The sequence below is a fragment of the Scyliorhinus torazame genome, chromosome 6 (genome assembly GCF_047496885.1).
Source record: "Scyliorhinus torazame isolate Kashiwa2021f chromosome 6, sScyTor2.1, whole genome shotgun sequence".
NCBI classification, from domain to species: domain Eukaryota; kingdom Metazoa; phylum Chordata; class Chondrichthyes; order Carcharhiniformes; family Scyliorhinidae; genus Scyliorhinus; species Scyliorhinus torazame.
The window spans coordinates 311365018-311387727 of NC_092712.1; the positions used below are offsets into that span (position 1 = coordinate 311365018).

A 22710-nucleotide genomic window follows, 5' to 3' on the forward strand; every position below is an offset into this window, starting at 1 on the left:
ATATATCTATCCCACGCACTATATCATACGATACAGCCTATATGCAACCTTCAAGTCAAAAACTGCCAGAATAGAAATATCATGCTTTACCCCTCTCCTCATTACCTGGCCCAATGAGTACCAAGGTTTACTGAAGCATTCAAATGGAGGTCAGCAAACACCACACCAAAATGTACTGTCTACATACTGCCGCTACTGACCAAGACATTTGATGCTACAACTAATTTGATTAAAGATGTTTGCAAATATTTTGTTCATAGGAAGAAAGCACAGCTGTCATCAACAATTCTGGCAGTAAAATGAATTTTAATGGAACTTTAAGATGTCCAAGAATGTTTGACAAAACTAGCCACGCTGTCAATTCCTCTTTAAAGAGAGACCATAAGGATCCAGTGCATGAATGAAGCATCCTAGAAAAAGATTTTGGGAATTTTCAACCGTTTTTTATTCAATCAACTTGTACATACTTGAAATTAAGAGGAGACAAAATTCCTTAAACTATATATAAACCTAATATTGGAGCTCTAGTAATCAAGTCACTCACACAATAATGAAATAAGTCCAGTTTAATTCTGTTTCTACAACCGCATATTTCCAAGAAGCATCTGCGTTGCAGGATACAATAGATTTTGGGAGAGGGGTGGAGGAGTGTCCTCTCATTAAACTATTACAACCATTGCAGAAATGACAGTTCTACTGAGCCCTCCCAAAAATCCCTAGAATGAAGCAATATTGATCAAACACGTTTCATTTCACCTGCTTGCATTTCTCAGCATATTAAAAGTAACTGCAAGTGGACTTATCTAATTTCACATTTCTTTTATACAAAAGCTACACAGTGTTACACTTCAGAATACAATTAAATCTATTATGAATTAGTGCTCTACACAATTACTTCAGTTATTAAAAATCAAGAACGGCTATAACATTGCCACTATAACTTAACACTACAATACTATGTTAAAAGGAATATCTTTTACTAGTCTATTCTACTTCAAAGCAAGCTACATCAGTACCATTACAGAGATTTTTAAAAAATAATAAAAAATGTTAACAGGCAAGGCTAGAGTTTTTAATAAGTTCCATCTCTTGATCCAATCTTGAGCGTTCTTCAAAGTAGGCAGACATTTCCAAATCCATTCCATTCCCTCCAATACTTCGCGACCAAAAGGGCCAGAACAAAACGTTTACTTTGACTGTTCCCATAGGAAACTCAGCTTTTTGTTAGTGTCAGGCACTTTCTGAGAAACTAGCCCACCCCTCGAGCCCTCTCAGCAATTCTACAGGCCAATCACAATGCAAGTTCATTCAGACAGTATAACTGCAGAAAAGAAAAAGAAACTTGGTCATTATAAAGCACGATAACAGAATACGATTAAAGTTATCAATTTAGTCAAATTTTACCCAAAGATTCAAGTGGAAATTGTAATGGTGCAATTAGTTAATATAACGTTTGTATGATGTCCATACCTATTATGAAGATTATATTTACAAGTCTGTATCAAACCAGGCCAGCTGATTACTGTCACCTGGGGGAAGCCCATCCATCAAATCCTGGGCGTGCCCAAGATCTGGCAGCCCATCAACCGGGTATTCCGCACCAGGGTGGTGACCACCCATATCATGCTCCATCATCGGGTCAATACCCATGGTGTCTTGTCCATATCCTCCTGGATGGTAAGTGCGAAAGCTAGCATCTATATTCACAGAATAACGGTAGGGCAAGCAAAAAGGGAAACGGGCCAAGCAGAAGGTTTGGGAGGGAGTGGGGGGGGAAATAAAAGCAGAATGAGAACCAATGTGAGGCAATAACAAAACAGCAACTATCAAAAGTGTGAGAACACATTTCATATCCTCCAGCTTCCAGCAGCTCTGCCAAGTTAGAAAGCATGAAAGGCCAAGGCCACATTCATCACTCAACAGTTCCTGCATTGTTCAAATAGAGCAGCCTTTTCTTTTCTAAAGTGGCTGCACAGATATAAAGCACATTGTTGTCAGCAGCATACCAGTGATTCAATAAACCATGAGTTATATACAGGGGAGGCATGCAGAGAATTATTCAAAGGCCAGTAATTACTCTTGCAATATAAATATGAAAACCTGTGGTAATCACGAGGGTCGTTGAAAAAAAGTCAGTTCCTTAGCTTAAGTCAGTAACTTCATGCAGTCTCTGGTAATTTCTGAAACCATTCAGGTCCCAGACATTTCAGATTTAATATGGAGTTAGGAGCCCATATTTGTGAAGATTAAAACTTTAAACGGTATCTTTCCACAAAGATAAAACCATCTCCATCTGTTTCTCATGAACACCAGTTTGTTACCATCGCCAAAATGAAGTACTTCACTGTCACCGTTAATAAAAAGACCTGAAATTGAGGTTTCTATTGCAAGCCAGAATCTCTTCAGGTTTCATTTTACCCAAATTACTCCATTTATATTCTGCTGAAAGATAATCCATATCCCCAATTTTCTTTTGCATTTGCTCTCTGGTTTCTCTTTTCATCTGCCTCCTTTAATTATCACTGTTCAGTATCTGCCCGTCAATGTTTTTCTTTGATATCCTACTCTATTTCTCCAAATTGGCCTCCTTTCCCTACAGTTCAGCACATTAATGCCCCAGTCCTACTGGAATCAGAGATCACAAATCTTCTGGAATTTGACAACACTGGACAGGGGCATGGAGGTGGCTACAATTTCTGAACAATCGCTTTTATTGTTCAAATAAAGCCAGAGTAAGAATGCATACAAACAAACTTGGTGTTAAACATCAGGTGACAATGCTGTACCTTCCATCTCTTAGCACACTAACAAAAGTTGTCTTTAGAGTGGCTCTTGATTTGCTGCTGTTCCTAGGCACAGCAGCCCCTTTAATTTTTAAAACAGCAGCTCAAATGAGCTGAGCTGCAGGCCATAGAAATTAGATATGTCACCACTTCAGGAGAAGAGAACGAATTTCTAGCTCAGCTGTTTATTATTCAAGAACCTTGCTGGAATGTAATAACTGGACCGATAGCAATTTGCCGAATTCCATTTCTCTAAACTATTTTAAATACTTAACATCTTTGTTCTTTCTGAACTAAAAAAACAACTGGTAATAAAGTATACACACCATCTGGACGGTATCCAAGAGGTTCACCTTGGCCTCCCATGTCAATTCCAAGATCTCCTGCCTGTTTAGAGCAAAATTTTGAAAAAACCAAATTATATTTGCCATTTCTGTGCGTTCTCTCATACAACACACCAAATCAATACACAAAATAACTTTCAGTTCAAGTATTTTAAAGCAAAGTTAAATATTCTTCAGAAAAATAAGCATGTACAAACTGGGACGCTCACCTCATTCCATGTCATCGGCTCAGTCCGAAACAGTGAGCTTGTAAGTTCAACAGACAGGCGTTTCTTATAATCCTGCGGTTTGTCCTCAGACATACGGAACAATACTGCTGCAGCATAGGTAGCTATATAAATACAAATTAGACTTCATTACAGTTTATACTTTTATCCCATTTGACAAATTCAGTTCCAAGAAGATTTTAACCTCTGCATACTCTTGGGAACAATCTGAACAAACACAAAGCTATTGGAGACATTGTATATCTTATGTAATAAGGAACAGCCAAAAATGAATAGGCAGACCATCTTGACAATGAAAACAAAATGGTCAAAATGTAAAATACTGCAGATGCTGGAAAGCTAAAATAAAAACAAAATGCTGGATATGCTCAGCAATTGTGAAGAAATGGAGTTAATGTGTCAGATTTTGATAGAAGCTCATCAACCTGAAATATCAACTGTCTGGGTCACTGTCCGTGTGGAGTTTCCACATTCTCCCAGTGTTTGCGTGGGTTTCGCCCCCACAACCCAAAGATGTGCAGGCTAGGTGGATTGGCCATGCTAAATTGCCCCTTAATTGGAAAAGTGAATTGGGTACTCAATGTATTTTTTTTTTTTTTATAAATGTTGGTAGTTTGTTGCTTTGGATTGGTGTGAAGTGCATGGTGCAGAATTTTAAGCCAGTGCTTAAGCCTACTGATGTGCTGTAGTCACATTGGCATCAGTCAGAGATTGAATGACCCGAGATCTACGGTCCATTTTTAAAAAAAATTTTTAAACTTTGTTCCAATAAGAAATTCACATTCGGCCTGTGGAATTCCTGGTGCTTTTGCACACACCAATCATGTTGGATTGGCTCAACAGGTTTCAATCATTCTCTCTCATACAAGCTTTGCATAATCAACTGCGACATCCTATTAATCATGCACCCCTTTACTCAACAAACCAGGTTTGCCATTTCAATATACTCACCTACACCTTCATTTCTCGAGTGCAACAGTTCTGTCAGAGGAGCTGTGGCCCCTTCAGCCTCAATAGCTTCGGCTGCTTCCTTATCCTGAGCCAATTCACAGAGCACACCAGCAGCAACCCGCTGGATATTCTCAATCGGAGAGTACAGTAGCTACAAGGAAAAAGTTTATAACTAAGCCCGTGGTTCTTTGCATTTTATTATTAAAAGCACTACTGCACTTTACATTGTTAAGAAGTTAGAATTCAATTTTAAACAAGTGTGCACATCAATTGTCAAGTGGATCACCAATTATTTTTGCAGTTAGCTACAGTAACCAAACGTAGCAGATACTATTTCCAACTACAAAGCAGGTCCATTCCAGAAGCAATTTCCTGTGATACCTACATCTCTTTCCCAACTATGCAACTGTCCACTTACACACAATAGCTGGGTTTTTTTAAATCATCTCCATTAAACGAAGACCTTGTGAAACACCCCATGGCAATGTTACAAAGAATCAAGGGAGTTATCTGCAGTGGTCTGGCTATTAACTATCCCTTCAATTAACAGCACTAAGAATAGATTACCTGGTCATTATCACACTTCTGCTTTGGGAGCTAGCTGTGTATAAAATGAGCTACCACGTTTCCTTCATTGCAACTGCAGCAACACTTCACAAGAACGTAATTGATTGTAACGTGCTTTGCAATTTTCTTTCAAGATTTCAGGGAAATTACCATGCTTACAAGTAGAGAACTAGGTTTTGTCTATGCAGAAGTGTTGTTGATAACTGGACTAAGTCAGTGGCTCCAGTGGTGAATGTAGATTCACTATCAGTTGCTCAATGTGGAAACAGAATTTGCTTAACATGAGACAGACATGTCAAGCACCCAGATTCAATATGTTTACACTACATGCATGAGCCATACAGATTAGAAACATCGTCAATGGTTTAATCCCTAGTCAGTGCTGAATTACTTTTATTTCAGGCAGTTTGTGTTAGGAAAGGGAGATGTAATGGTCAAAGTACTCCACTGACTCCTCTGCAGGAACACATATGGAAAGGACATTGTAGGAGTTGGACGTCAAACGAGGGTAAAATGAGGTGGAGCTCAGCATGGTTTTTAACCACCTTCCCCATGCCACCCACCTCCACCAAAACGCAAACTTTTCTATGAGAACTATAATGGGCAGTTGACCAAGTGCCAGATTATGACCCATAATCCACTGGAGAGTATGCAAAGGAAGAAAGCATGCAAAATAAATTACCTGCACAAAAAGCGGAATGGTATTGAGTCCTCGTATAACAATCCTGTTGTGAACATCACGTGCAAGAATATGAAGGGCTCCAGTACAACCTTCCACTATCTCCTCCATTCGGACTCCCTCCTACCAAACAAAAGCCAGGGAAGATTCTAAATGCAGATTCCACTCTCCTTCAGAAATAACCATTGTAGATATTCCAGAATATGCTTACCACAAACTGCTGTTGTGTGCCTCCCATTGATGTGCGGCGCTGGGTGTCTTGGTGAGCTCGAACCAACAGCTGAACCAATCTTGGAATGGCACCTTGCTCACGAAGTGGGGCATGGTTAGCTGGACACAAGGCCAGGTTACGGATGAGACCAACGGTAGCCTTAAAAAAAGAGCAAGCCACAGAAGCCATTAAATGTGTTCAGGCGATAGTCTTGCAAAACCTTCAATATTCGCAGGGCCAATTAGGGGAAACAAACAAATGCTGGCCTTGCAACCAACAATCACATCCTATGGAGGAACAAAATAGTACAAAAGCACTATCGTTTCAAGAAGGTCTCCGAAAGGACTTTCAGATTCAGCAGCAATTTCCCACCTATTGCTAAAATGTTATCATAGATAAATTTGATGGATGTGAATCAATATTCCCTCTTTCTTTTCTTCAGCTAACAACCCCGTTAAATTCTATTGACCATCCATGCAGTAATTTAAAGTGGCCTACTTGTGTACAGAATGTTTCAGGTTGCTGTGTAGTAACCTGGCAGCGCAGTTTAGAGAAAGCATTGCTGTGGGTTGAAATAAAGGAAATGTCTTAACTTTTATTACGGAACACAAGATGGAAACTAGTTTCCCCATATCATAGGAACTATATTCGGAAAAACTTCAGCCAAAGACATACTTGAAGTTACCATGAACTTTATTTTTAAAACAAGAAAACAGATTCCTTAACTGTTAAAATTGAGTGTGTTTCTATCCCAGAAGATTTATATAAACTATCCTCTTAGCTCTTCCAATTCCACCGTGTAAGTGTTCTGAACCAGCCAGGAAACCCCTGGTTTCAATACATAGTCACCTGATTTTCACTGGGCTGAGATTAGGAGCCCTACTGGTGGCTTCAGGACCTGGAGGTTGAGGTTAAAAGGCCTGGAAGGACCATTAGGATTCCTAGTAAGTTAACGCTGCTGCACACGCACATGTAGACACAGGGCAAGGAAAAAATCAGCTGCTGTTACAAACTCCTCTGCAGGTCAGATAATATCAAACTTACAAGTGGAAAACCAGTTATCAGAGTATTATGGGTCTGCTACCACCCAATGCTTACTGTGGGAGGGACAAAGGGCAAGAAAATCAGACAGCTAATAATAATAGCTTATTGTCACAGTAGGCTTCAATGAAGTTACTGCAAAAAGCCCCTAGTCTCCACATTCTGGCGCCTGTTCAGGGAGGCCGGTATGGGAATTGAACCCACGTTGCTGGCCTTGTCTGCATTACAAGCCAGCTGTTTAGTCCACTGTGCTAAACCAGCTGTAGCTTTTGATGAGGAAGTTCCACATTACAAAAATAAGTAAACTTGCAGGGAGAAAAAGGAGGTAGGAGATTTTTAAAGGAGCCAAAACACTACAAACAGCAGTCCATCTGCTTTTCATAGCATTTAATATTTTCAGCTAAAGAAAATATGTTTTGGGATATTACCTTAATCAAAGGCCAGTGTGATGGAGGGTGCAGCAGTTTAACCACTACAGGCAGCCCATAGTGGAGGCGTACAGCATTTTGGGCCATCTCTGCATCTTGATGCCTGCTTGTCAAATGGCGAAGAGCACAAATGGCAGGTTCAGTGATGTCTTCTCTGTCACCAGCTCGGAGGACAGTGCGCACCAACGCCTCAATACCGCCAACCTGGCAGACCATCATCTTGTTCTTGTAGTTATTGCATGTCAGGTTAGAAAGGATACCTGCTGCACATGTCACAACATTAATATCATCTGATCCCAGGAGCTGGACAAGGGTTCCTAGGAGACCTTCCATTCCCTCCTGAAACAGAACAAGGCAGTAATTTTAAAAAACGCAACAGGATTCTCATTGTATTTGGTATAGAAAATAAACAAAGCTGATCCAAGCAGTGGCTATCTGAATACTAAAGCCAGTTCCTTTCAATATGATCACCAATCTAATCACATCAAATTGTTATTCGGTTTTAATGCTCCGAACAGCATAATCTACCCCACTTCCTTTATTCTCTCTGGACAGAAGCATATTTCAAAAATCTAATCACTTGCGCAAAGGAGTGCATTAGTACACAGTCATTTTAAAAGCAGTCAACTGTTCAGTTAAAAAGAACTGCTATGGTCACCATTTAACAGTGAATTTACTTCCTTCATTCATGCACTAAAATTAACAAATAGTTACCTGCTTAGTAGCAGCATCTGACAGATTTCTAAGAGTCCAGAGACAGTTCTGAACCAGTCGCTGACTTGGGTCTGTAAGGTGCAGCCCTAGAGCCTGCATACCACCTGAGAAGAAGAAGTGGAAAGTATTTTAAAAGTTGTTATTTGTCCGAATTCAGCAGGAATAACTCCGTAAGGCTCAAGCACTCACCAGCTTCCACTATTGCAGGTTTGTTACTGGAGCAAACAGACAGAACTTTGAGCACACGGCTGGTGGTCCACAACAATTTCTCATAGGTATAGGTCCTCATGATGTTCACAAGTGCCTGGGGCCCTCCACTTGCCAGAATGATCAACTACAGAACAAAACAGTCCCTTTAGTACAATTGAGGCGAACAGAATTGTTTCAGGATTTTTAAAAATTATGTATTTCAAATGTCTTACTTTGCTTTCTTGATTGCCATACGCCAATATCTGTAGACAATCAGTTGTGATGGCCAGAAATTTGACATTGGTCTTATTTAGCAAGGCAACCATTTTCTGCAGACCACCAGCTAGGCGCACTGCCATCTTGGCTCCTTCCTGGTGCAGCAACAGGTTGTGAAGGGTTGTTATGGCATAGAAAAGGACAGAATCCACTGGAGACCTACAAAGACAATAGGAAAATGATTCAGTCTATTAAACAAAGACATCTTAATTAGATGCTGTGAAATAGTGCACGAACAAATCTTCCGGATTCAACATGGAATTTACAGTGCAGAAGGAGGCCATTGGGTGGAGTCTGCACCAGCCCATTGAAAGAGAACCCCACTTAAGTCCACCCCATTACCCAACCTAACCATTTTGGACATCAAGGGCAATTTAGCATGGCCAATCCACCTAACCTGCACATCTTTGTACTGTGGGAGGAAAACAGAGCACCCGTAGGAAACCCACGCACACACAGGGAGAACGTGCAGACTCCACACAGACAGTGACCCAAGCCGGGAATCGAACCTGGGACCCTGAGCAACAAAGCTAACCACTGTGCTACTGTGAAAACAGTTAATTTCAAAATATTTAAGTACTTATTGCTCGAGTGAAGGCTTAACCCATCATAACGTTGAGGCAGCCTGTTAATCAACAACATGGGGGAGGGGGGAGAGAAGAGAGAAATCAGTCAGGAGGATCTGATCGAACAAACGGATGCTGATTTCCTCCCTGATGGGGAGTAGCAATTGGCCTATTCTCGTCCTCGCACAGAGAATCCAAAGCACAAACCAGAATCCTGGGAGGCACAGTGGGTAGTACTGCTGCCTCACAGCACCAAGGACCCAGGTTCGATCCCGACCCCAGGTCACTGTCTGTGTGGAGTTTGCACATTCTCCCCGTGTCTGCGTGGGCTTCACCCCCACAACCCAAAGATGTGCAGGGTAGGTGGATTGGCCACGCTAAATTGCCCCTTAATTGGAAAAGAGAGAATTGGAAAGAAAAAAAATAGTATAGCAGTACAGTTAACATATTTGGAAACATCAGTTGCAGGGAAGAGAAACTTTGTTAACAGAAAACTCAACCATAGATACATTCAATATGAACTAACACTAATCCAAAGTCTTAACACCTACCCAAGCATTTTCACCAGGGCAGGGATGCCCCCAGATTTGAAGATAGCTAGCAACCCTTCGCGATGGTGAGACAGGTTATGTAGAGTCCCAGCAGTGCAGCGTGCAGTCTCCACATCATTGGTATTCTGCATGGTACGGACAATAGCAGATACCATCTGAGGAGACCGCATAATGGCATGGCGAGAGGCTTCTTTTTTTGACAGCTGATGAACCATCACAGCAGCTTTGTTTACTACAACCTAGAATGGGGGGGGGGGGGGGGGGGGGAGGTGAAAAGAAAAGTCAGTAACAATAGATATCAGACCTGAAGAGTTCAAAGTTATAGAGGAATTTAAAAAATAGACCTCAAGATGTAAAATTACTTTTGGTCACTAAACCAAAGTCACAAGGGTAATCAGTCTAAATATTTAGCAGGTCTCTCAGTCACGATGATAAAAGTGATTGTCGAGGTTCAAAACTTGTTAATTATGCTATACAAGTTACTCTACCTGGTCCTCATCATTGAGCAGTTTTGTCAGTTCTGGGATAGCACGAGTAGCCAGTTCTGCATCATCCTGATAGTTGATTAGGTTAACAACAGCATGCTTCAGCATCTGTGATGGTTCAGCCAAGCGCTGCACATTGGTTGGGTGAGCAGCATCAAACTGTGTTGAAGGGATCTGCATGCCTTCATCGAGTGTTTCAGGAAACATGGCAGCACGAACCCTCTGGGCTCTTGTCATAGCATACTGTCCATCTATATCTATCAATAGGATAGAACAAAAAGAAATGATGCAAACCAAATAGATAAAAATCTAAATGTAACTCCAAGAATGTTACTTCATTCAAGACTAACAGAACTTCATAGGAAGGTCACAGTTCAGAAAGAGGCCATTCAGCCCATCATGTCTGCATCAGCCAAAGAGAAAAGGGAAATTCGCTGTTCTTTTTAATCCATTGTCCAGCACATGGTCTGTAGCCTCGCAGGTTACAACACTTTAGATACAGATCCAGGTACCTTATAATGAAAAGCATCAAGGATGGAGTTATTTCTCCACTTAAACTAGAGGCGTGGGGGGAGGAAAACAGCATCATAACCTATCAACTACCAACACATCCCAATTTACTGTTTGGAGTCCCAAGCACATGGTTCATAGCAATTAAAAATCAGAGACTTACCAGTTACTTGCTCTGGCGTGAAGGACTGAGAGAAGCCTTGCTCCCATTCGTATAGCACTTGACTGGTATCCACTTCTTCCTCTTCTGGATTGCCCTTTCCACTCAGCGAAGGAGCTGTAGTTGTGGCTCCAGAGTGAATACCTGAATCCAAGTACGACTGCTGCTGCCAGTGACTGACCTGCGCTTTACGGTCTGGCTCCATGGCCATGTCCAATTCCATCAAATCGGCTATTGTCAGGGGAAAGGGCAGAAATTGAGCTTTAGAGATGCGTTAATTTATTCAAAACATGCAGCCTCTGGTTATCAGGCTGGTCAGAGCATCTCCAGCAATGGCAACCTCATCACCTCTCCCTACTATTGTGCCAAGTCGCTCAAGGATCTGGCCTTTATCCTCGCCTCTTCCCCACCTACATACTGGTTGCCCCTTGATGGCATCACCCAAAACTACGAGGGGAGTTTTCACCTGTACACTATAACATGCACTTCTGCTTCTTCACCTTTATACCCTGCTTGTGTTGTGATGCTGCGTGTCTGACATCAGTCTTTGGACAATGCACAACTTCTTCTAGCTCAATACTAGGAAGACTGAAGCCATCAGCCTTCATCCTGTCACAAACGTTGTTCACTTGCTACCAGTTCAACCCCAGTCCCTGGCTAGAGCTGAGCCATGCTGCCTGCAAGCTCAACATCAACTTCCAAGCCCTTTTTTTCCATCATAAAAATTGCCTATTGCCAACTGCATAGCATTGCCTGGTTCTGCCTTGCCGGTCTGCCACTGAACAATCAACTATGTCTTTTATCAATTTCAGGTCCACTATTCCAATGCTTGCTGCAGCCTCCCATTTTGCACCCGAAATTTATACGCTCACGTTAAATGTATTATAAATGCATACTGTATTTTCATCTGCCTTGAAAAAATAGACATTATAGAGAATAAACTGCTGTACTTATAATTTCACATCCATTTACACCACCTTTCTGGTCAAACGGTTATGAAACCTTCAAATAATATCACGCAAGCTGGTATTACAAGGGACGCTACCCAAGTGCCTCACGATGGCAAACGGACGACAGTAGTGTCATACGCTCTCAAGTGGATATACTTTGTAGTCTCACGAACTAGGTAGATTTTTAAAAAGTCCAAGTATCTCCTCGTTTTGGCTAGATTCCTCGGTACAGACTAGTGATTTGAAAAGACTGCATGCATGTGCCCAAAGCAATACTTCAAAATACTGAGCAGAACACAAATGTTTTAACATTAGAGTAAGATAAAATGTTAGTTGTGTTACTTTTGGCTGTGTAGCACTGGTTACCTTGTCAAGATCAGTATTATGAATGTGGGTGGGGTGCACAGATTGAAAGTATTTTTGCCTATGATCTGACCCAGTTTCCCAGGAAACAGCACTGACACACTCCAGGCTGTATTAGTCAACCTAACATTAATAAGTACTCTCCAGAAGGTATGTTAAGCAAAAATAGAAATGTTACACTAATATGCACACAGACGCTCAATTTGCTTTCATGTGTCAAGGCCTATGGAAATACTGAACATCTAGGGTCAGAAGAGCTACGGGAAATATATTTAATACTGTACCTGAGGTAGTCATCTTCGGTTCAATTCAGCCTCAACAGTTGTTTAACCTCCAATACCTAAAATAAAGATGACAGCGGATTAAATGCAAACAAAATTAGCATTAAACACTACTAAAATTGCCAACAATTCAAATCATCAACAGCTCAGCTAGGTTTCTTGGAATATACAAGTTCATCAGTGGAGATAAACAAACAATCATTTTGGGATATTATTCCAGACCACCACCTTTCTCCTTAAGCTGTAACTGAGGGAGAATTTGGATTTACACCATAACTGTAATACTCAAATTTACATAAAATTGTAGAAGCAAATACAATGGAGCCTCATAAGATGAGCAATCAGGTGTGTAATTCTGAACTACTATAATGTGATGGGTTGGTTTCTTTAAAGCTACTCTACCATGACAGCACACATCATTAAATATACATTTTTATTAAGTCCAGCACGAATTTTATGAAAGTTTTGAAACAAATTTATAATGCAATCAAGTCCAACAAGGCAACTGAAATACACAACAGATGAATTTCTACAAGTGTTAAACTAAGCCAGCATTGATGGATCTCTATTCAATGTCTTATTTGGCCTTCAAACATCTAAAAAAAACCTGTGTTGCCCAGGTCTTGTACAAATATAAGGATTAATGGATAATGTCTCTCCTCTTCCTTTTACATTAAAATTTGTAAATTGAGCACACAGGTAGCAATACAATTATGACAGGTTGACAAAACCAAAGTGTATTGCAGCTGCATCTCCAGTTTAAGTAGACAAAAATGATTCCTGCCCATCTCCATACAAGCAGAAAAGCTATTTTTGCTCCTGGTAGGATTTACATATCTTCACTGTTCTCTTTCTCCCACTATCCCATCTGCCATGGTGCATGAACTCTGCTGAATGGCAATGATCTTAAATAGATCCTATTGCTATAGAATCCAACCCACAGAATGTAACTGGATTGCTTTTATATCCACTAGAAACTTTCCTCCAATTTAAATGCATCATTAGGATTCAGTTTGGGTGCAGTCCCACTGGCAGTATCAAATTAGTCATGCCAGCAGACATTCTACACAAGCATGCCAATTAACCAGAAACAGAGTTTTTAACCTTGGTTCTAATGAAGACTGCCCAATTGTAACTGTCCTTCTGTTGCCCAGAAAATAATTATTATTTTAGGGAAACCCATTGTAGCTTTACCTGGCTACTCCCATTACCAATCTGTACCACGGTGAAAGAATAACATCCAGCATAAGCCCAAGCATACAAGTGCCATATTACAGAATTCCAACCTCAAAGAATCACTGCAACATTATGTTTCTTTTGCAGTCCCACAGGACAAAGAATGATACAGCTGAAAGCAGTCACACAAAATCTGACTGTTTACTGCTTGGAATGTGCTCAAACCTCTATCACCATGACTTTGACTGTCATGGTTCTACCATATACATGACAATTAGTTTTGCCTTGACTGGTTAGTCATCACTTGCAGTGACAAACATCACCCTAATTACAGAAGCACCCTTACATTTTGCGCAAGAAATCCTCCAGTTCAAGGGTCTGTTCAAACAAAACAGAGTAAAGTTTTAATCAAACCTACCTTTTAAAAAATTCATTCTTGGAGATGTGGGCACCACAGCATTTATTGCCCACCCCTAATTATGGCAGTAATGGTTAGCATGGTTGCTTCACAGCACCAGGAAGCCAGGTTTGATGCCCTGCTTGGATCACTGATGTGTGGAGTCTGCATGTTCCCCCCGTGTCTGCGTGGGTTTCCTCCGCGTGCTCCGATCCTCCCACAAGTCCCGAATGACATGCTTGTTAGGTGGATTGAATTCTGAATTCTTCCTGTGTACCCGAACAGGCGCCGGCAACTAGGGGATTTTCACAGTAACTTCACTGCAGTGTTAATGTAAGCCTTCTTGTGACACTAATAAAAAATACCATTGGCCTTTAGGACCAGGTTAGGACAGCAGATATTCTGCCTTGAACCAGGTGGGCTTTTAACTCCAATCTGGTAGTTTCATTTCATTGAGGTAGCATTTTATCACAGATAATAATCTTTATTATCACAAGTAGGCTTACATTGTCATGAAGTTACTGTGAAAAGCCCTTTGTCGCCACATTCCGGCGCTTGTGCGGGTACACCGAGGGAGAATTCAGAATGTCCAATTCACCCAACAGCATGTCTTTCAGGACTCGTGGGAGGAAACCCACCCAGAGGAAACCCACGCAGACACAGGGAGAACGCGCAGACTCCGCACAAACAGTGACCCTGCCGGGAATCGAACCTGGGACCCTGGTGCTGTGAAGTGACAGTGCTAACCACTGTGCTACCGTGCTGCCCCACATTTAAACAATTGAATTGAAATTCCACCTATGGCTGACTTGTGCTTCTGGTGCATTAATGTGGGTCCTTGCATTATTAGCGCAGTAACAATACCGCTATGAGGTTATTCATAATGGCCCTGCCTTCTCAACCTTGCCCCTCGTCTAAGTGACCCTGCCGGGAATCGAACCTGGGACCCTGGTGCTGTGAAGTGACAGTGCTAACCACTGTGCTACCGTGCTGCCCCACATTTAAACAATTGAATTGAAATTCCACCAATGGCTGACTTGTGCTTCTGGTGCATTAATGCGGGTCCTTGCATTATTAGCGCAGTAACAATACCGCTATGAGGTTATTCATAATGGCCCTGCCTTCTCAACCTTGCCCCTCGTCTAAGTTGTGCTGATCCACAGGTTAAATCACCACCAGTCAGCTCCTCCCCCCAAAAAGGGGAAAGCAGCCTATGGTCATCTGTGACGATGCCGACTTTACCATTACGCTACCATAGTCATTGCTCTTCATATAGCAAATTCTTAAGAAACAAAATTAATTCTTCACCTTCAACAAACACTAGGCCCACATACACAGGCCAAGCAACTACCACAGAACAGCTGAAGAAACTTGGCATCAGCTGTTTCAATAGTTACAATTGCTCTCAGGATGTCTTTATTTACAGTATGACGAATAATTGCTGGGCTCCAGAGTTTGAAACATTGCACAGGATGATAGCTCAGCTATATCTTAACTTTTTTAAAAGATGGAAGCCCAGAATTTGTTTTAAGAGGTAGCCAGACTGTCACAAGTTTTGAAACTGGAATGCTTGCACTGTCCAGAATAACTGCTGTACTCAAGAGTTTAAGCTTCATTTATGGCACCGGCAAATTATCAGTATTTGCCCAATATGGGTGGCACCCTATTGTCTTGAACTATATGAATGACAGGCACTGCACTTAAGAACCATAATCTTAACACTAGTTGGCAACACAAGTCATATTTTAATATTTATCAATAGGCATGAGTCATATCACCGCCCTTCTGAAACACTTCCTTTTTTCTCTTTCGAAACTGTTTACTCCGTGGGCGACAATCTCACCATCAACCATTTTGTCCAAGCAACTGCTTTCCTCGAGCACCTTCACAGCAAACGGCTGTATGCAAAGCACACAACTCATGTACGCTTTTCACTGGGTAGAAATCCAAAATAGAAACCAGACTGATTTTCGCTTATCTAGCCCGACAACAGCAGGGCTAGGCATGCTGTCAGCCACAATCAGATAACGAAGTAGAGATTAGGAAACAATCACAAATGCCTCACTATTCCCATCTAATTCAGCAAGACACTGCATTTGTCTACAAAACCACTGGGGAATTCACTGATCTATATTCAATTGTCATTAAACTTAAACCGCTCACTGCGGAAGGTGTCAAGTGCAGTAACCTGCAACATGCTGGACCTGCTGAGGGCCCATTGTGCAATTCCTGCAGAAATTTCCTATACCCAGATATTGGAAAGACCAAAGCTATTGTCTTTTGCCACTAGCCCCACTCCCTCCCTGGCAACCTTCTGATGCTAATCCAGACTGTTTGCAAACCTGGTGTCATATTTGATCCCATACACACATTCCCCACTATCTCTCAACATCTTCCACAATGTTTTTTTAAATTATAAATTTAGAGTACCCAATTAAGGGGCAATTTGACGTGTTCAATCCACCTACCTTGCACAATTTTGGGTTGTGGTGGCAAAATCCACGCAAAGGGGAGAATCTGCAAACTCCACACGGACAGTGACCCAGGGCCGGGGTCGAACCTTGGACACCGGTGCCATGAGACAGCAGTGCTACCACTGCGCCACCGTGCTGCCCTATCTTCCACAATGTTAACGACACCAGATAAATGCACAGTACTGTTGTGGGGAGTGGGAGAGCATGGCAAACTCTTGCATCGAGAAACCTATCCATACATTACTGGAATGAGTAAATCCAATACATTTCAGGCTTTATAAAAAAATAATTCATGGGATGTGGGTATCGCTGGTTGGGCAGGCATCAGGCATTTATTGCCCATCCCCAATTGTCCTTCAACTAAGTGGCTTACTAGGCCATTTCAGAGTCAACCACATTGCTGTGGATCTGGAGTCATATGTAGGCCAGACCAGCTAAGGACAAAAGATTTCCTTCCCCAAAAGGAGATGAGTGAACCAGATGGGCTTTTACAACAATAACTCCTTAGACCTTTAATACCAGATTTTTATACCATCTGTCGTGCTAGGATTCGAACCCAGGTCCCCAGAACATTACCCTGGGTTTCTGGATGACTAGTCCAGTGACAATACCACAGTGCCACCACCACCCAGAAGTATTTCTATATTTCTGTCCATTTGCCAATCCCACAACAGGAAGCCACAGCAAGGTAAAGCTGCTAGAAAGTTTTAGCAACAGAAAATCCATTTCCACCCACTGTGTTATCTTCGCTAACACAAACAATATTAGAATAACTAAATCCATTTCAGTCGATGCGATTCCCATTAAGTCACTCAAACCTTTACTTTTTAAAAAATAAATTTAGTGCCCAATTCATATTTTCCAATTAAGGGGCAATTTAGTGTGGCCAATTCACCTACCCTGCACATCTTTGGGTTGTGAGGGCGAAACCCACGCAAACACAGGGAGAATGTGCAAACTCCACACGGACAGTGAACCAGAGCCGGTATCGAACCTTGGACCTTGGCAGTGTGAGGCAGCAATGCTAACCACTGTGCTGCCCCACTCAAGCCTTTACTACACTCAACTTACTGGTCAATAGATCTTGACATTCAGTGAAGCTGACTCACAGGAGAATCAACTACAAGCTCATGTCACGAAAAGTTGTAAAGTATGCAGATTCAGCCTTCAGTCCTCAAAGTTATGTAGCGCTATATGGTACTATTTCATCAATTTACTTGAGACAATGGGGGTTTCTCCCTTGAGATTCACACCCAGAGTCTATATTCCAATAAGTTTGTTTAAAGATTCTGGTGTTTACTCTCTGAAATATGCTTTGCTCGATGGATTCCTAGTTTGTTCTTCTATATAGCCCCATTTTTCAGGGCTCAACTGCCTTTTGCTCAGTTTCCAATATTTGAGTTGGAAACCAGTTCAGCTGATAAGACCTTCGTTGTACAGTCAGCATTTACACAGTAAGAGCTCTCAGCACTGAATTTCTGGTTTCATACCAGAACTGGGAAACCAACAAAGTAATGGCAGGCAGACAGCCAAGGGGGCTTGAGAGCAATTAAAACCACTACCACATCTCAGAGTAGGGGCTATGATGGCAGGTCACCAACTGAATGAGGAAGGGGACAGGGCCAGGAAAGCAAGACCATCAAGCAATGCCGCAAATGCATAGACACAAACCAAGCCAGTCAGCCCCTCAAACCTATTAAATGACTGATCTGTATAACTCGATCAGCCCACTTTGTTCCATAACTTATTACCCTGACAGAATAAAAATCTGAGTTCCGCTGACCTAGCCTCGACAGTATCTTGGGGAAAGAAGTTGTAGATTTTGACTTACTGTGAAAACAATGCTACAGACGATCCACTAATAATGAGTTTCGCATAAGAACCTCAGTTTTCCCCACTGAAACCCAGGTTGTAATGTAAAAGCAGCATAAATTATAGAGCTCTGTTCTCACACACTGCAGCTAACTTTTCTCTTTCAAAAACCTTTTCCTAAAACAGTCACCAGATTTAGTGGCAAACAAAAGACCCCATCTACATGTACCATCTTTTTAAAAAAAATAAAGGGCCATTATAAAGAAACACAACTATAAAATAAATTTAATAAGGAAACCTGATAAAACAAAATCATGTTGCTGGTGTCGGTGAGAAACTCGATGCTTTGTGCAGCTCAGTCACAGGAGGCCTTGAGTGGGCAGCGCACCCTCTTCACATCCACCTGGCTGCAGACAAAACAGCAGAAGCATGCTCAGTCCTGCTGGGAATTCTTTCCAATTTCTGCTTCCATTACATAATGTTCACCCTCCTGTACACATTCAGGAAGTAGCTACGGCTGAAGGCAAACACACCAACTTCTTCTGCCACTCTGAAGACTGGACGAGTACTTTGACAAATCAAGCAGGAGGGTGGGAGTCAAACACCAACAAAAGCTCAATAGGAAATGAATGCAAATATTCATTAACCATGGCACCTGCTGATGTTTGACTCCCAGCAGGACAAAGGAACACATTAGTTATTAACAAGGATGTCCTGGAGGCCATCATTTCACACCACATTTTAACTAACACGGACCAACAGCTTGACACCAGTTTCATGCACATCAACCTGGTACTTTTTAAGACCTGCACATGAGACAATGCGATCCTTCAGAGACTGGAGAGAGAAAAACAAACTTTTCTACATTTAAAACCAAGGATGAGACACCAGAATGTGTAACATTTCAAAACTTCACCTTTTAAACTACTTGTACATATTGTTATACTTGTGTAAATGCAGCCAATTCTCAACATGCATTTTCACAGCTCTACATTTTGGCGATCTTGCTAGGAGCACTGATATTAGCCATGTAAACAAGTTTGTACTCCCAGCATCCAAGCTATAGAAATTCAATGCAAAAACACCTACAAGATATTCTGGGTTGGTCTGTGAAGTTAATCTGTGTAGGGGCAGCATGGTGGCGCAGTGGAGGACCCGGGTTCTATCCTGGCCCCAGGTCGCTGTCCATGTGAAGTTTGCACATTCTCCCCATGTCTGTGTGAATCTCACCTCTACAACCCAAAGATGTACAGGATAGGTGGATTGGCCACGCTAAATTGCCCTAAAAAATAATTGAGTACAAATTTATTTTTTAAAATTTATTTTTAAAACAATCTATGTAGGATGGTTTAAAGCGGGCCATAAATGTCTTCAGTGTCCACACTGAGAAGAGGGAACTGCTCCCACATAATTACATTTCAGTGACTACTGACCGAACATTGTGTGGGCACCCAACAGTAGGATCAGGTCAATTGTGGTGCCCCAAAACAACTTGCCAACATTCTTGATCAAATCTTCAAGAATAAGAATGTTTACACACCATTCATGCAAACTGGAGTCCTTCCAAGTCCACTAAGCTGGTTTGCACATTATCCACACCAAACAACATAACGGGCTACAAAGCGAAGCCGAACAGTATCTTTGGCAGCAGCGCACCCCTCCCCGATGAACTCAATGCATTCTATGCTCGGTTCGAGCAGGTAACCAACAATCCACTGGCGAGTGCCCCAGCAGCCCATAATTCACCCATACCCACCATCACAGCTTCCGAAGTCAGATTGGCCTTCCTGAAAGTGAACCCTCGGAAGGCGACGGACCCAGACGGGATCCCTGGTCGGGCACTCAGAGCCTGCGCGGACCAGCTGGCAGCGGTATTCACGGACATCTTTAACCTGTCCCTACTTCACTCCGAGGTCCCCACCTGCTTCAAGAAGACCACAATCATACCGGTACCAAAGAAGAACCAGGCAATGTGCCTCAATGACTACCGACCAGTGGCCCTGACTTCAGTCGTAATGAAGTGCTTCGAGAGGTCGATCATGAAGCGCATCACCTCCATACTCCCAGAATGCCTTGATCCACTGCAATTCACATACCGCTGCAACCGGTCCACATCAGACACCATTTCCCTGGCCCTACATTCATCCATAGAGCATCTCAAAAACAAGGACTCCTACATTAGACTACAGCTCTGCCTTCAACACCATAATCCCAGCCAAGCTCATATCAAAGCTCCAAAACCTAGCACTTGGCTCCCCACTCTGCAACTGGATCCTCGATTTTCTGACCAACAGACCACAATCAGTAAGAATGAACAACACCTCCTCCACAATAGTCCTCAATACCGGCGCCCCACAAGGCTGCGTACTTAGCCCCCTACTCTACTCCCTGTACACACACGACTGCGTGGCAAAACTTGGTTCCAACTCCATCTACAAGTTTGCTGACGATACGACCATAGTGGGCCGGATCTCGAATAACGATGAGTCCGAATACAGGAGGGAGATAGAGAACCTAGTGGTGTGGTGTAGCGACAATAATCTCTCCCTCAATGCCAGCAAAACTAAAGAGCTGGTGACTTCGGGAAGCAAAGTACTCTATACACCCCTGTCAGCATCAACGGGGCCGAGGTGGAGATGGTTAGCAGTTTCAAATTCCTAGGGGTGCACATCTCCAAAAATCTGTCCTGGTCCACCCATGTCGACGCTACCACCAAGAAAGCACAACAGCGCCTATACTTCCTCAGGAAACTAAGGAAATTCGGCATGTCCACATTGACTCTTACCAACTTTTACAGATGTACCATAGAAAGCATCCTATCAGGCTGCATCACAGCCTGGTATGGCAACTGCTCGGCCCAGGACCGCAAGAAACTTCAGAGAGTAGTGAACACCGCCCAGTCCATCACACGAACCTGCCTCCCATGCATTGACTCCATCTACACCTCCCGCTGCCTGGGGAAAGCGGGCAGTATAATCAAAGATCCCTCCCACCCGGCTTACTCACTCTTCCAACTTCTTCCATCGGGCAGGAGATACAGAAGTCTGAGAACACGCACGAACAGACTCAAAAACAGCTTCTTCCCCACTGTCACCAGACTCCTAAATGACCCTCTTATGGACTGATTTCATTAACACTACACCCTGTATGCTTCATCCGATGCCAGTGCTTATGTAGTTACATTGTATATGTTGTGTTGCCCTATTATGTATTTTCTTTTATTCCCTTTTCTTCTCATGTACTTAATGATCTGTTGAGCTGCTCGCAGAAAAATACTTTTCACTGTACCTCTGTACACGTGACAATAAACAAATCCAATCCAATGGACTTCAAGAATTTAAAATGAGGGTTTTGGTTCAAAAGGTTACAGGCCCTTGACACTCCCAAAGAATTGAGCATCATTTTGACACTTTGAACTGCTGATCACAACGTGCACTCATATGGCCTTTAAAGTAGATAGGACCCTAAACTGCACAAGAGGAAAATTGGGCAAAATGCCACTTGGTTATGGAGGTGCATATTGCAAAGGCTTTAAATGATGGTTTGAGGGGTAGAATCAGAGAGCTTTTGAAAGAGGTTCAAAGACTACGTTCAATGTAACTGAGCCTGGGTTAATGACATCTTTGACATATTACTGCAGAGTGGCAAATCTCTGGGTGATTTTGCATGCAAGGATTGGGACGGGGAAGAGACTGTGCAAGCTTGGTGCCATATTTGACCTCTACGAACTTTCAATCACATATTCGTGTCATCATTAAAACTGCCATTTCCATCTCAATAGCATCACCTATTCCCATATTGCCATCTAATCTCTGGTATTCCTGCCCAAAATCTCTTCCAAGTCTCTTCCCAAACTACCCACCCATTAAAACCGACCTACTTCAACAAACTTCTGACATAGTATCCATTTATGTGACTGCAATTTCATTTCTAAAGCAGCACAGACAAATTAAGTTAAAGGCGCTGTATAAAAACAAGTTGCTGTGATTGATGGGACAAAGCAGAGTATTAGATAATTGAGGTCAAGGAGCATGGGAATCAGGAAACCAGGAAGGGCAACATCAGACATCAAGATATCACCAAGAGAATCATGACTGTGGGTAAGGGATAATAGAGCTGGGTAATGTGGGAGTGGATTAGAATGCAATTCTAGGTTCCGAGTGGCGAGGACAGACGATGTGAAATGAGTGTGCAGCATTACTTTTAGCTGCAATCAAAACCATAGTTTCTGCCTTCAGTATCAGAGGATAGAATTGGCAAGTGTGTCATCCTAACGAGACATAAAGCAGACTGAAGGCATTTGAACAAGCCAAGAGGTTACACTTTCACTCCCATGAACCTTTGGACAAGAAAAGTCCAAATAGAGATTGGAAGGACTGCCAGAATAAGGCTGGGCTTTCAAGAAGAAAATTGACCATTTTAAAACATCCATCAACAATACTGACCAAGAGGGGCGGCACAGTGGTTAGCACTGCTGCCTCATGGCACCATGGAGCCTGGCGGTGTGGAGTTTCCACATTCTCCCCATGTCTGCGTGGGTCTCACCCCCACAAACCCAAAGATGTGCAGGATAGG

At 42.3% G+C, this 22710-nt stretch overlaps 1 protein-coding gene across 1 annotated transcript in view; it reads right to left on the reverse strand.

Moving 5' to 3' along the window:
• Positions 1–551: 551 nt before the first annotated feature.
• Positions 552–22710, reverse strand: part of ctnnb1 (catenin (cadherin-associated protein), beta 1) — a 39022-nt gene continuing 16863 nt past the window's right edge. Inside the window, exons 2-16 of the mRNA XM_072510065.1 lie at positions 12280–12335; positions 10686–10913; positions 10016–10269; positions 9528–9766; positions 8368–8569; positions 8135–8279; positions 7946–8049; positions 7232–7570; positions 5763–5921; positions 5555–5674; positions 4306–4456; positions 3337–3458; positions 3110–3170; positions 1471–1697; positions 552–1321 (exon numbers count right to left, since the gene is read on the reverse strand). Of these exons, the coding sequence (XP_072366166.1) occupies positions 1489–1697; positions 3110–3170; positions 3337–3458; positions 4306–4456; positions 5555–5674; positions 5763–5921; positions 7232–7570; positions 7946–8049; positions 8135–8279; positions 8368–8569; positions 9528–9766; positions 10016–10269; positions 10686–10913; positions 12280–12292 (2346 nt within the window). The 5' untranslated portion in view covers positions 12293–12335 and the 3' untranslated portion in view covers positions 552–1321; positions 1471–1488. The remainder of the gene's footprint in view (positions 1322–1470; positions 1698–3109; positions 3171–3336; positions 3459–4305; positions 4457–5554; positions 5675–5762; positions 5922–7231; positions 7571–7945; positions 8050–8134; positions 8280–8367; positions 8570–9527; positions 9767–10015; positions 10270–10685; positions 10914–12279; positions 12336–22710) is intronic.